This window comes from Aulonocara sp. 'chitande type north' Nkhata Bay, linkage group LG16, assembly GCF_057382095.1.
Source record: "Aulonocara sp. 'chitande type north' Nkhata Bay isolate Kocher_YH1m ecotype deep benthic linkage group LG16, A_spYH_male_GT1.1, whole genome shotgun sequence".
Lineage (NCBI taxonomy): Eukaryota > Metazoa > Chordata > Actinopteri > Cichliformes > Cichlidae > Aulonocara > Aulonocara sp. 'chitande type north' Nkhata Bay.
This window is the reverse complement of record NC_141359.1, coordinates 34,911,845-34,925,610: the sequence shown is the minus strand read 5'-3', so window position 1 is coordinate 34,925,610 and position 13,766 is coordinate 34,911,845. Positions and strand designations below refer to the sequence as shown.

Genomic DNA, 13,766 nt, shown 5'->3' with positions numbered 1-13,766 from the left:
GCTGTTATAAAGTCTCAGTAACGCCTCCTGAGGCTGGTTATGTTGGAAAATTTGACCAGACTGACAAAAACTAAGGATGTTTCCTGTTTATTTTCATTTGTACTTTTAAGGAAGTTTAAATTTAAAGAAAAGTTTCACACATACTTTTAAGTTCTGTTTTAGTTCACTGTAATAAGATAGTACCACACCCCCTGAAATATAATTACCTGGTTTTAATGTACATGTGCTTTATTTAGTACAACCCCAGTTCCTGAAAAACGTTGTGAGTCACTGTGTAAAATGTACATTAAAAACAGAATGTAATGTTCTATAAATCTCTTAAACCCATATTTTATTGACAATAGAACATACTAAATGTTGAAACCGAGAAAGCAGCACATCTCATAAAAGTTGGGACAGCGCCATGTTTCCCATCGTGTAGCATCCCCTCTTTTTTGAACTACAGTCTGCAAAAATATGGGAACTGAGGAGAGCAGCTGAAGGACTTTTTGGGAGATGAATGTTGTCTCATTCTTGTCAGGTAGAGGACCATAGCTGCTCAACAGTCCTGGTTCAGCTTTGTCGCATGTTTCATGTCATGATCCTTCAAATGTTCACAGCTGTTCAAAGCTCTGAACTGCAGACAGGTCAGTTCAGCACCCAGACTCTTCTACTATGAAGCCATGCTGCTAGAAGAGCTGCAGTATTTGATTAAGCATTGTCTTATTGAAATATGCGTCTGGATCCAAATGTATGTTCCTCTAAAAGCTCTGCATACCTTTTAGCATTGGTGGTACCTTTCTATCATCTTTGAATGATAGAGCTTTAACCTGCATTTGTGAACAGCGTAGTGAACTGTTTTCACAGACAGTGGTTTGTGCAAGTGTTTATGGCTGTTTTGATGCAGTGCAGTGCTCCATGAGGCATCCAATAGTGATTTTCAGCCCTCCTTATGCACAGATTTCTCCAGGTTATGTTAAAAATATTATGTAGTGTAGCTGATTAGATATTGTACTTCATACCATTTACTTTATAGCTTTAATTTAATTGCATTATTTAAAATTACCTGGCAGTAAAGAAGTAATCAAAGTCATGTCCTGTTGCAACATTAAATTAATACTCTGTGCATTCAGTTATGAAATGTAGATGATTCTGCACAATATGTACTTTAAGTATAAAATTAGTTGCTTTGAGTATACTATCCTGCTATTAAGTAGCACAATAGAGTAAAAAATATCAGGAGACAGTCAATGAAAGTTAAAAAGAAATCCTGTGAAATATTAATTTTACTATTAGAATTTAAGTTTTAGTTTTTTAGCTCATTACATGGATTTTTTGATTGCTGGTTGAACACTAAGTGCAAAACAAGCAATACAATCTTCCAGTGTGCTGTATTTTAATTTGTAACTTTGTAACTGAGACAAAAGATTTGCATTTCTCAAATCCATAAAATCCTTCAAGCGCTTCAGTTTTAGTTCTTCAACCCTGGTGTGAGGAGTTTGCAGAGTGAATGAATCTCTGGGGTATGTAGTCAAGTGAGGTTAAAGGGCTTTTCATGCAATGATGCTTCCCCCTGCTGGATCATTTGTAAAGTAGTGACCAGAGTCAACAGAGCTGCCCGCTTTTAACCTTTCTTTAACCTGTCTTTCTATTGGATACAAAAATACTTACAAAGCTGCACAGCTATCCTCCATAACTTTCTTCTATTTCTGGACACTATCCTGTGTAACACTGTGTGAGACTGTTACATCATTTCAAAGTCGGTTTATTGTCTTGTAAGTGTATATGCCATGTAATGTACTTGAAAATAACGATGGGAAAGCCGCACAAACTTCAAGCAGTTATTTCCTGCACCCAGTCTCTTTCCTGAATCTTTTACCTGCCACAGAAATCGATTTATGTTCAGGAAAGATGGTGAATCTCGGTGAACTTCGATAAGAACCGACAGCGGTTTTAGACCCTGAAACTAAGGAAGCAACAACATGAAAACCAGATTACCAGAAGTACTAAAACATATTACTGAGGACACTAATAGACTATGAGAGGACGGACATACAGAAATATAAGAGGTCCAGGACCTTGACAGCATCCACGCTGAACGTAAATGAGCTGGATTACCCCCAAGATGTAACCGTGAGGATGCAAGGAGCAGAAATACTGAAGGTGAACAAGTTTAAGTACCTGGGGTCAACCATCCAAAGCAACGGGCGATGCACAGGAGAGGTGAAGAAGAGAGTGCAGGCAGGGTGGAGTGGGTGGAAAGGAGTGAAAGGGAAAGTTTGCAACATGGTAGGGAGACCTGCCACAACGTATGGTTTGGAGTCAGTGGCAGGAGGCGTAGATATGGAGAACATGCAGACGATTGGTATGACAGAGGCGAATGCTATGGACAGGGTGGCAGATAAAGCCAAAGCTGACAACACTTCAATAAAAACCGAGACTCCGATCGATGCATGAGAAGAAGAAGCACACTTTTTTTCTTTTTATAATCTGTACCTACCTTCTCTTGTATCTTCAGTAACAATGCCGAAAATGTTATACCTTCAGATTTCCCCGTTAGAAAAAGCCAATTAATTGCTTCCATTTAACACTACAACTCAACCAGTATTTTTTGACTCAATAATAAAGCCCATCTATGAAAAGCCTTCAGCTGATCCAACATGCTGCAGCTAGAGTCCTGACAGGGATTAGGAAGAGAGAACATATTTCTCCCATACCGGCTTCTCTTCACTGGTTCCCTGTTAAATTCAGAATCCAATCTAAAATCCTGCTTCTCACACACAAGTTCTTGAACAATCAGTCCCCATCTTATCTTAATTACCTTATAGTACCATATCACCCCATTAGAGCACTTCACTCTTGCATTGCAGGCTTACTTGTTGTTCCTAGAGTATTTGAAAGTAGAATGGGAGGCAGAGCCTTCAGTTTTCAGGCCCCTCTTCTATAGAACCAGCTTCCAGTTTGGATTCAGAAGACAGACACTATCTCTACTTTTAAGATCAGGCTTAACACTTTCCTTATATAGCAATCCTAATTCACTTGCTTGATCACGTAACATATAAATTAACACATTAGTACACTGTGCAGATAATAACAGACACAATTACATAGACTTTATCAGAAAAACATTTTACCTTAACAAAGATATATAATTTGAGTAAAATGAAGATAAACAATTAACAGAAACTGAACAATTCACCTCATTCAGTCTTTTGAGTGTACCATGGGTTTCATAACATACTTTCAGAGTACTTTCAGACATGTGGCTTAGGTACAAGGTGATATAGAGATTAAAAAGCGTTTTTTCTTTCTCTGTCTCTCTCTCATGCTCACTTTCTTTTTGTCTTGTCCCACTTTCCAGCACATGCTGCTCCTTTTTCTCCAAACTTCTAACAAAGAAAATGTTGTAGCCATTTTAGTTTCCTTCAAAAAGTGTTAACTCAGTTAAAGGTTTTCATGAAGTTAGCACTGTTGCCTCACAGCAAAAAAAGGTCCTGAGTTCGACTCTACCATCAGGCTGGAGTCCTTTCTGTGTGGAGTTGCATGTTCTCCCTGTGTTTGCGTGGGTTCTCTCTGTGTTTGCGTGGGTTCTCTCTGGGTACTCCAGCTTCCTTCAACAGTCCAATGGCATTCAGTTGGTGGGGTTAAGGTGACTGGTGATTCTAAATTGCTCATAGGTGTGAATGTGAGCATGAATGGTTGTTGGATTCTCTGTGTTAGCCCTGCAACAGACTGGCGATGTCTCCAAGATGTACCCTGCCTCTCACCCTGTGGTAGCTGGGATAGCCTCCTGTCCCCCATTCCCCAGCTCAACTCTGACAAGGACAATAACTGAATAAACTAAATAAACTGCACAGATGGATAAAACCTGTCATACATTGCATTATATGTATATACAATAATCATCTTTTATTGAATTGATTAAAAAAAAAAACAGTTTAGATGTGTTTTTCTATTAGAAAAAGCTCATCTGATGATTTTCAAATCACGTAAAGGAATGAAAAAATAAAGGAGGTTAAAGATTTTAAGTTTTTAGGAATAATTTTAGATTTACATCTCAAATTTGATAAGCATGCAAAGAAGATTTCAAAGATGGTTAAGGTTAATCTGACTTGTCTTAAGTTAACTCGGCATTACATACCCACTTCAGCACCTCAGTTATTTATGCATTTGTTAAGGGTTCAAATATTGAGGAGGGATACAGGAGGAAATCCAAATAACAACACTGATCCGGCCGGGTGGAGTCAAACGATGAGTTTAATGAACACACGTGTGGGAGATGAACACTGTACGCAGACAGCATCGATCTCACTCGAACAATACACAATCAGTTGTTTTTATATCATCAGGGAAATTTATGACGCCCCCTCATGCGTCATCACATGCATAAGTTTCAAAACCACAATGACTTTTAACACAGTTTGAAAAAGCAACATCGCCTCGTCTCCATGCCAGGTGTCTTCCTGTCGCTGCCGGACGCTCGCTTATCGTCTGGAACATCAGCAGCAGTTCTGCAACAAACTGTTCTTTTGTAGGCACAATTTTGCAGTCACAAGCAAAATATGATTAACCTCTCACCTAAAAATGAGTCTATCTACTGTGTGTGTGTGTGTGTGTGTGTGTGTGTGGGTGTGTATGTGTCAACCTGAAATGCACTCAGTTTCACCTCTCACCTCACCAGCTAAACCTTGTAACCTTTCCACCAGACCAGAGGCTCATCCTTATGTGTAATAACCTAACTGAAACTATATCTGTAACATGTTGAATACATTTTTTAATCAAGAACCTCTACTAAAAGCTTAATCAAAAGATATAAATGAATAAAAGACAACAATGAATAACCTGGTTAGTCAAATAGCATCCTCCCAACAGCTCCTCAAAGTAACTTACACTTAGACTCTGCTTTAGTTTCACTTTCACAAGCACGCTCTGCAAAAGCCTGCGCTTCCTGTCTACTTTGGCACAGAGTGTACTCAGAGTTAGGCCTTTCTTTTATAATGCAATGTAATCTACATATAAACATTTAAGATTATGAAAAGCATTCCAAAGCATTTAAGATTATCGATTTAACTCAACAGTTTAAAGTGGTTATAACTGCACCTGTAATAAAGGCTAATTGGGTGCCAATATGTTTAAACATCTGAATACAATATCAATGCTGTAGATTATGTTATTAATGCAATGATAATGATGATGACCATGAACAATAGCAGTAAAGTATTTCTCTGATCTCCACACATTCCATGATATTCTCTCATTTTTCATATTTTATGACAGTTTGGACTCAAGCAGCACCATCTACAGTTCAGCATCCTTATATAATCAATCTTTGAAAATAATGGATAAAAAATCTGTTTGGTGGAATCATTGTCACATTTTAAAGAAATATAATTGACTTAGTTTAGGAGCTTCAATCACTTGTGTTGTCTTAAATTACCCTTCAAGTGTATAAATAGGCTGGTCCCAGAGTGTCTAATAGATACATCCAAAGACAAGATAGTAATCGCATTACTAGGAGTATAGTGAATGGCAACCGCAAAATATCATATCGCAGATCTAAATTTGGACAATCAGCGTTTTCCATAAAGGCTTGCCATCTGTGGAACACACTTCCATCTGATATCAAATTGATTACAGATGTTAGTTCCTTTACATTGAAGGTTAAAAGTTAGTTAAAGGGAAATCAGAGCTGTAGTGATTTCAATTAATCTTTTTTTTGTGGGGTTTGTTTGTTTGTTTTTACATTGTCTGTTAATTGTAGCTGTATTCATGGTGTATTTTGGTTTCATGAAAATGTATGTTTTAACTCTGTGTATTGTGAATGTAAGCCCAACAAGGGACAATTGTTGAAAATTAGCTATAGCTGTAATGTTATGTGCAGCACATCAGTTTTATGTTTTATACTTGGACTATGTTAAACTGCACTGTCTGTTTTAAATAAAGAATTATTATTATATCACTAAGTACACTAAGAGATTATGAGAGGATGGATATACAGAACTATAAGCTGACTGCTGCAGTACATACATAGAGGAACAGTGTTAAGTTGAACTCTTATAGCATTACTTTGATGATACAACATTTAAAATTGGATGCGTTTAGGCATTTCAATTTGTGATTACAAAGGTTTAAAATCCTCTGCTCCCGTCTCACTGACTTAATACAAACCACCATCACTCAGTCTGCTGTCTTTTCTTATCTTCTGTCCACAAAGTGCAAATTTAATTGTTTGTCTGGTATCAGAACTGTGCGGCTGATGGATTTCAGCTCTCCCAGTGTGGGGTCGGGTTTGATTTCAAACTGCCTGATAAGCTGTGAAAAAAAAATAGAGTTAGTGAGTTGTCTGAAACGTGGATGACAATTGATTTGAATATGGACAAATGTATTATCCCACACAATCACAAACAACAGAGATGCATAAGACACGTATATACCCTTCAGCATTAATGAAGCCGTTCCAGATTTCCGTCAGATTTTTTCCCACTTTCCATGAGACCCCCCCCCCCCCCCCCAAACCCCTGCACTTATTGTTGGACACACCTGGGTCACATTTAAAAAAATCCAGGAGTTTCCCTGGGATGTTCAGCAGTTTTTTCTCCTTCTTGTCACTTACTTGAAACAGGAGCAGATACATCTCGAGCTCAGCAATCCTGCGACCGACACAGCCTCTTACTCCAAAGCCAAACGGGATGGAGCCGAAGGGGTTTGGCCTCTCACGGCCGTCTCGGAGCCATCGCTCTGGCTTAAATGTGAACGAGTCGGGGAATGTGTCCTCATCATGGCTGATGGCATAGTGACAAAAGGTGAACGGCGTCTGTAAAGCAATCAACAACTGGAAGTCAACACAATATGGAATACTGATCCTCACTTATAACAAAATAGCCTTTTTATATCCAGGCATCATAAATATGTCGTATTAAGTTAATACAAAAAGCACTCACAAACAATCTAACAATGGTTAAAAGCAGACCTACTTTTTTTGGGAACTCATATCCACCAATAGAAACATTCTTTTCTGCAATGATCCTCGCATTCATAGAAACAACAGGATACATCCTGCAAGACAAGTTATTTTTTGTTTGCATGTTACTTTAGGCTGGTTCATAGTCTGGCTTCTTCTTAAGCAGGTGAATAAGGATGTTGACTGATGAATTAGTCTACATTTAACCTGTTAAGAGCCATGAGTTCAAATAAAACCCATTTTGGCTGCTAAATAGACAAACTTCAGGAAACTCGAAGCTTATTTTCACTTTCAAAGATTTTCAGTTTGGCTGTTACAAATATGTGAAAACTATCTACTAAAAACATGTTTGTTTCCTGCATTAATCGCTTCAGTTAAAGCTAAATTGCAGCAGTCTCACCTCAGCGTCTCTTTGATAACTGCCTTTAAATACGACATGCCAGTGATGTCAGCAGCGGTGGGGATCCGGTCTAATGGTACCATAGTGGACACTTCTTTATAGAGTCTTTCCTGGATATCAGGGTTCTTGGAAAGCTCGTGCAAAGCCCACGTGAGAGTGTTGGAGGTCTTGGGAGTTTAAAAAATGTGAAAGTAAACTTTTGAAGACATATATGCTGAGCCTTGCATACATGTACATGCAAAAGAAAAGTGAATACACCGAGTGGTGAGCTTTGATGATTAGAGCCGTGCAGAGTGCCTTTTTACATGTGATTTTTTATTACTAGTATTGGTATTCCATTTACCGTGTCCACTCCAGCTAAGAGGAGCTCAGTGACGCTGCCATACACATCTTTAGTGCTCATCTGCGTGTTTGAGAGTAGGTATGTCAGGTATTCACCCTCCACATCCTGCTTGTTGTCAACCCGCTGCTGAATCATCTCCAACTTCTTGTCAATCAATTTTTTGGCTAGAACAGGTGCATAAAAATGGTGCAAAAAAAAAAAAAAAAAAGTTGGAACACTGTATAATATCAGTCAAAACAGAATGCAGTCATTTACTCATAAACCCATATTTTACTAGCAACAGGACATAGGATGAAATATACTGTATCAACTGAGACAATTTATTATTTCATGAAACATATTAGCTTGGGTTCAATTTGATGGAAACAACATATCTTTAAAACGTAGGGACAGTTGCACCAAACTGGCAACAGTTCAGTACCATCAGTACCATAACTGGTACTTTTATATCTTTTATATCCATAACTTGATATAAAAAAAGAGCATCTTATAGAGGCAGTGTTTCTCAGAGGTAAAGATAGATTATTCACCAATCTGCAACAAAAGACCATAATCTAGAAATGCTGCCATCTACTCTGGGACAAAGCTCATTTAAAATAGAGGCAAAGTGGAAAACCGATCTGTTTGTTTGTTTCACTTTATTAAAGACACACATGGGCCCATAAAAAAATTAATTCCATAGCGTTACACAGTTATATAAAGGCTAAAATGTCAATGGTTCCATAATTTTGAATAAAACCTAACTGAACTTAGTGCAGGGTCAGTCAGAGATACAGTTATATGGGTCCGCTGCCACTGGCCAGCGAGCCTTGAAGCTACAAATGCTGGCCTAGGACCACCTGCTGGCATGATGGGAACACCCACGAGGACAGCCATGGCTGGTAATAACGGACCGACTGGTCCTGGCCCCACGAAGGCCACCGACTAACCCTTTTTCATCTGGGTTTTCTCCACAGGTCCCGGCCGTTACGGACACCATGCCCAGCTCACCTAGGGCTGCATAGGCATTGGGGCAGGAATGCTGGAGATGTGGGCAACCGGGGTATCTCCGTTGGGACTGCCCGTTAATGGAGGTGGGACAGGTGCTACGTATTGCCAGCCCTCCGATGCCCTACCCTGATTCAGGAGAGACATACCGTTTACCGGTAAGGTGCCCAGGGGGTATATGCCAGGCTTTAGTGAACTCAGGCTGTACGCAGACCCTGGTCCACCAAACCCTGCTGGAGGCTGAGTGGGTGGAGGTGAAGTGTGTGCACGGGGACATTCATAAATGTCCCTCAGTGCAAATAGAAATTAGATATCAGGAAATCTGGAATCTGGTCCGGCGGACGGAGCAGTGCCAGGCAGCGCTTGTGCGGGTGAAAAAAGCCCCCTGTGGATAACTGCTGTTCCACACACCTAACAGCTCCCTCCTTTTTATTCTGCAGACCGAGGAAATGAACCATTCGGCTTGTTATCAGCACTCAGTTCAAAAGTCTGTATCTCAGATGGTATATGGTGCATCAGTACCTGTGAAAGTCTGGAAATGCTCCATAAATGCTGAAAGGTATCGCATTGCATATTTCATCAGGATAATGTTAAACTGCATACTGCATCTATTCCAACAGCATGGCTTTTTACTAGATGAGTCCAAATGCTGAACCGGTCTGCCTGCGGTTTAGACCTTTCACCAACTGAAAACTTTCAGACCATCACGAAAAGTTCCTCTGGCAAAAGTCCAGCAGCTGGTCTCCTGTTGTTGTTGACTGTTGCTAAAAGAAGAGGACATGCTGCACAGTAGAAAACATGGCCCGTTTTGTTGCTGCCAATTGCCATGTGTCTCTGTACTGAAGCCCTGTTTTGGACCCAAAGTGCAGGATGCAGAGGACAGGACATGAAATCAATTTAACTTTAACTAAACCAAGAAAATTAAAGCAGAGGGTTACACAGCACGTGTATAAGGGAGAACATGACAAGGAATATAGACAAACAAGAGGGAAGGGGGCAAAGTGGAGACACCTGGTGAGAAAAGCTGAACTGAATCCGAGCTGAATTGAACATAATGCACATGAGACAAGAAACTATCAAAATAAAACAGGAAATGAACAGTTGACAGATCCGCATACGTGGACTTTACACAGAAACAAAAAACAAATACTGGGACTAAACTTACTACACACATGTCTTTTTGACACATGACACTGAGGACTAAGCACAGATAAGACAAGGGAAGACACAGGAACAGACGAAGGCAAAAATAAAAGGGCACCCAAAGCATAAACTGAACATACATAACCTGTTACTAAAAACTGGGAGGAGCAAATTTGATGCCAAATACTAAATAGGGGTTTATAACACAAAATGGTTCACTCTGCTACTTCACCATATTACACTACATAGCACTACATCTCTGGATAAAAGATAAAAGATGCTGAATGGTGCACATGTAGTAAAGTAACTGTAAAAGGATTCTGAATCCTCAATAAGATAAGAAAAGCACTGTATAAATACCAGCTGATAGAGAATAAGGCCGTGGCTCCTTACGGGAAGTTGGTGCAAAAACCCCCCACAGATTTATTTTATTCTTTTTATAATAATGTTTATTGTTTCCTAACACTCTAAAACTTAACTAAAACATCAGGACTGTGAGGTTCAAACTGCTCACCAAAGCTGAAGATGCCCTCCCAGCCAGCAATGTAACGTCCCCAGTAGGGCAGCAGATTCCGGCTCCACTTGGGAAGAATAAACACTATCATGTTGTAGGAGAGCATCTGGGCTATGGAATTGATGAAATCTTGTGTACCACCAGGAATTTCCTCTTCCAGACAACCAAGCCTTGTCTCAAACAATATGGAGGCAATTCCTGAATGGATAAGAAAAAGAAAAGGCACTGAATCTAGCAACAAATTTTTTTCTTAACTTTTAGCTTCCCTTAAACTTTAGTTTGAAAATAATATTTTTTTCATTTAGTTCATTAAACAAATATATTATTTAGCATTCAGCATTTGCAGTTTTAACCATCAGACTACCTTCTAGTGAAAACAGATAAAGCTCATTGGCAATGTTGGTCACAAAGTCTCCTGTTGGGCTGCACTGGCACAGACTGCGCATCTTCTTGGTGAAGTCTTTAACCACATCATTGATAATCCCAGAATACTGGGCCGAGTCCTTCGGATTCAGCATCCGCTTGTTAAGCACCACCCTCAGCTTGTACCACCTCTCTCCATCCCTGTTGGAACAGAAACATGTTTGCACTGAAATAAATAAATCCAAACGCAAACACAACAAAGAGTCTGAACTATGATACACTTGTGCATCCATTATGGCTGATTTTCTGCTACATTTTTCCATTCAACCAGTTTGTAGCCAGTAAACTAAAGAGCTCACACAAATATCTAAACTGGCTGTGGTCTGCAGTTTGTTTGCTACTATGCTTACACGCGCACGCACACACGCACACACACACACACACACACACACACACACACACACATATATGTATATAAAATGCATAGAAACATTGAGAGAGTGCATCCTTCATTTTGAGCACTATTTTGAGACCAGTTTGTCTTGTGAACAAAGTAACCTTTTGTGTTTAAAGTGCAGCACAACAGACAGACCTGACCTTCATTGACTACTTTGATTATTTACTGATATTTACTGACTGGTATCTGTCACGGCGAGTGGAGTGAGCCGTGTAGAGGAAATGAAAGAGGATCCAATTACAGGCACTTGCTGAGATGCGAATGTGGTTTATTGTAGAACAAATATGGAAATGGCAAAACGGAACAAAAATAATCTATACTGAGACAAACTAAACTATTGAACAGCAAACATGAACACAAAGGAATGTAAACAAAAGGTACATGATGGCGACAGCAGGGAAACCACACAGTAGATACGCAGACAGACCAGCGACTACAACAACAGAAGACACGACTTAAATACACTCAGGGAATACAGGGAGATTACACACAGGTGGGGAACACAGCTGGAAGTAATTGACAAGAGGAGACAAGGAAGGCAAACTGAATACACTCACATAAGACACAGACTTTCACAACAAAACAGGAAACAAGAAACGCAGACTCGACACAGAGGCAGACAGAATATAACACATGGAACTCAAACTATGCTAAACATGAGACACAACCGAAGAACAAATCCTTAAACACGAATAAACAGAAACATAGAATTCTAATAATAATCAGCAAAGCACACGAGTCTCAGAAAACAATCCAAAATGCAAAAATAAACTAAAACTTAAATAAGTTAGTTTTAGTTTATAAAATATAAGAAACTCAAAATGCTGGGTCGAAACGACCCAGAACCGTGACAGTATCACTGATGCCAAATTTAATCATTTAACATTTTTTGCCATTGGTGCATCGTTCTGATGCAGTATTTACTGATATCACATTGCTATTAGTGTTCCCTGCATCAGATTTCTTCAACAAGCCTGTGATGAGTTTATTAAACTGTGGCTCTGACTGTTGACCTAGAAAAACACCAGAGTATTACTTCTGGTGTTTTCCTCAAAATCCTCAAACTTTCTTGTAATTTCCAGCTTTTCATAATAATATGACAGATATTGGGTGTGGAGCCCACTGTCTTCAGATAAACAACACAGTTTAAAATCTGCTCAGCCTTTTAGTTTCATTTGATTGCCTAATATGGTGGTTCTCAAACTGAGCCTTTGCAGATGGTGAAGGAATGACCACCATCTGCAATATAAATTTTATTTTAGCAACATAAATAGGTTTACTGCTGCTACTGCACTGAGCCTGACAGAGCTAAAATTAAACATTGATCCCCTTATATTGTCACCGGTTCATAAAACTTGTGGAGCATTAACATTTTTCTGATTTCTTATCTTTATGGAATATACCAGCCTGAGAGGAATCTATTTAACCCAAATAGGTCAAAAACAATCCCTTCCACTCATAATAAAACTCTTTCCCTGGAAATCTGTTACGTATTAGAATCTAAGCAATCACAATGAGATCATTTTTTAGGTGGGGCAGCATTACTACACTGTTTGGTAGTCTTACTCTGTAAAAGGTCCATAGCCGAATCCTCTCATGTCACGATATTCCCTCCACACACTCATGTCTCCTCTACAAGGGAACTTCTCATCCTTCCTCAGCAGCTCGGCCAAAAGCTCTGGGGTGCTCAAGGATATTGATCTGAGTCCGTCTCTGTAAATGGGCCCATACAGCTGCTTCTCATAGATCTGACGGTGGAAAAGTGATAAAGGTAGAGCTGCATTCTTATAGAATAAAGATGAAGACATTTGGGGATTTTTGCAATGTGCAAATTAAAAAGCAGACATTATATTTAATCAGTCAGTAATCAGATGCCAGAGGTCAGTGTGTGCTGGAGTGGCTGCATGTGATTCATCAGAGAGAGAAAGCAGCCCAAGACTCTGTGTCAGTTAGCTGTGAGACAAGCTGATACTGTCTGAAGGTAACTATGGACAAAAAAGTCATACAACCAGCCCAACATTTTCTATTATTTATTGTCACTGGAGGAAAATGCAGTCACTTGTAAACCTGAGCAGAATTCGAACCTGGCCCTTCTGGTACTCAAGGCAGGTACATATCTCACTGCGCCACACTCTTTCTCACATCTCACCCATGACCTCTCAGATTATCAAATTTGTCACCAGGGTTTCTGAAATGCATCAGGTGGAAAACACAAAACATCTTTGACATCGAACTGAAACAATCACATATCACTGTGAGTGAACATAATAAAGATCATGCACTGCAGCCTACCTGAAGCTCATGCATACGTTTGTAGAAACCCTGAAACACCACTCTGCAAAGAAACTCCAAGAAGCTGACATGTGGGAGATCTTCCACTGTCCGAGGCTTTTTCTGGATGGTGAAGAGGGCCCCTGAGGCAGGGGAGACCCTTGCAACCCCTCTGGAGCAGACTGGGGCCAGGGAGATAGGGCACGGCAGCAGTGAGCTGCATTTTCTCTTCACCAGTCTACTGGACAGCCATGCAGCCATTATGAGGGGAGAATAGAAAATACAGAGAGCTCCTATTGCATGCAGAAGACTAGCCATAAAGGGAGGCGCCACATCTTGCTAAATGTT

At 39.8% G+C, this 13,766-nt stretch overlaps 1 protein-coding gene across 1 annotated transcript; it reads right to left on the bottom strand.

Annotated features, from left to right (window-relative positions):
• Positions 1–5,702: 5,702 nt before the first annotated feature.
• On the bottom strand, positions 5,703–13,766 carry cyp27a1.1 (cytochrome P450, family 27, subfamily A, polypeptide 1.1). Its single transcript, XM_086267207.1, has 9 exons — positions 13,440–13,766; positions 12,714–12,895; positions 10,692–10,891; positions 10,328–10,525; positions 7,684–7,847; positions 7,341–7,507; positions 6,954–7,035; positions 6,593–6,793; positions 5,703–6,291 (listed from the first exon to the last, which is right to left on the bottom strand). The coding sequence occupies exons 1-9, from the start codon at positions 13,734–13,736 to the stop codon at positions 6,175–6,177; spliced, it is 1,608 nt and encodes a 535-aa protein (XP_086123333.1). The 5' UTR covers positions 13,737–13,766; the 3' UTR covers positions 5,703–6,174.

What these genes read in the sequence shown, in the direction of transcription:
- cyp27a1.1 (XM_086267207.1), bottom strand. Translation starts at nt 13,736, where the DNA reads ATGGCTAGTCTTCTGCATGCAATAGGAGCTCTCTGTATTTTCTATTCT. An exon ending in GGCTATGGACCTTTTACAGA is followed by an intron (nt 10,892 to 12,713) that starts GTAAGACTACCA and finishes CTGTTCCAACAG; the next exon opens with GGATGGAGAGAGGTGGTACA. An exon ending in TCTTAGCTGGAGTGGACACG is followed by an intron (nt 7,508 to 7,683) that starts GTAAATGGAATA and finishes TAAACTCCCAAG; the next exon opens with ACCTCCAACACTCTCACGTG.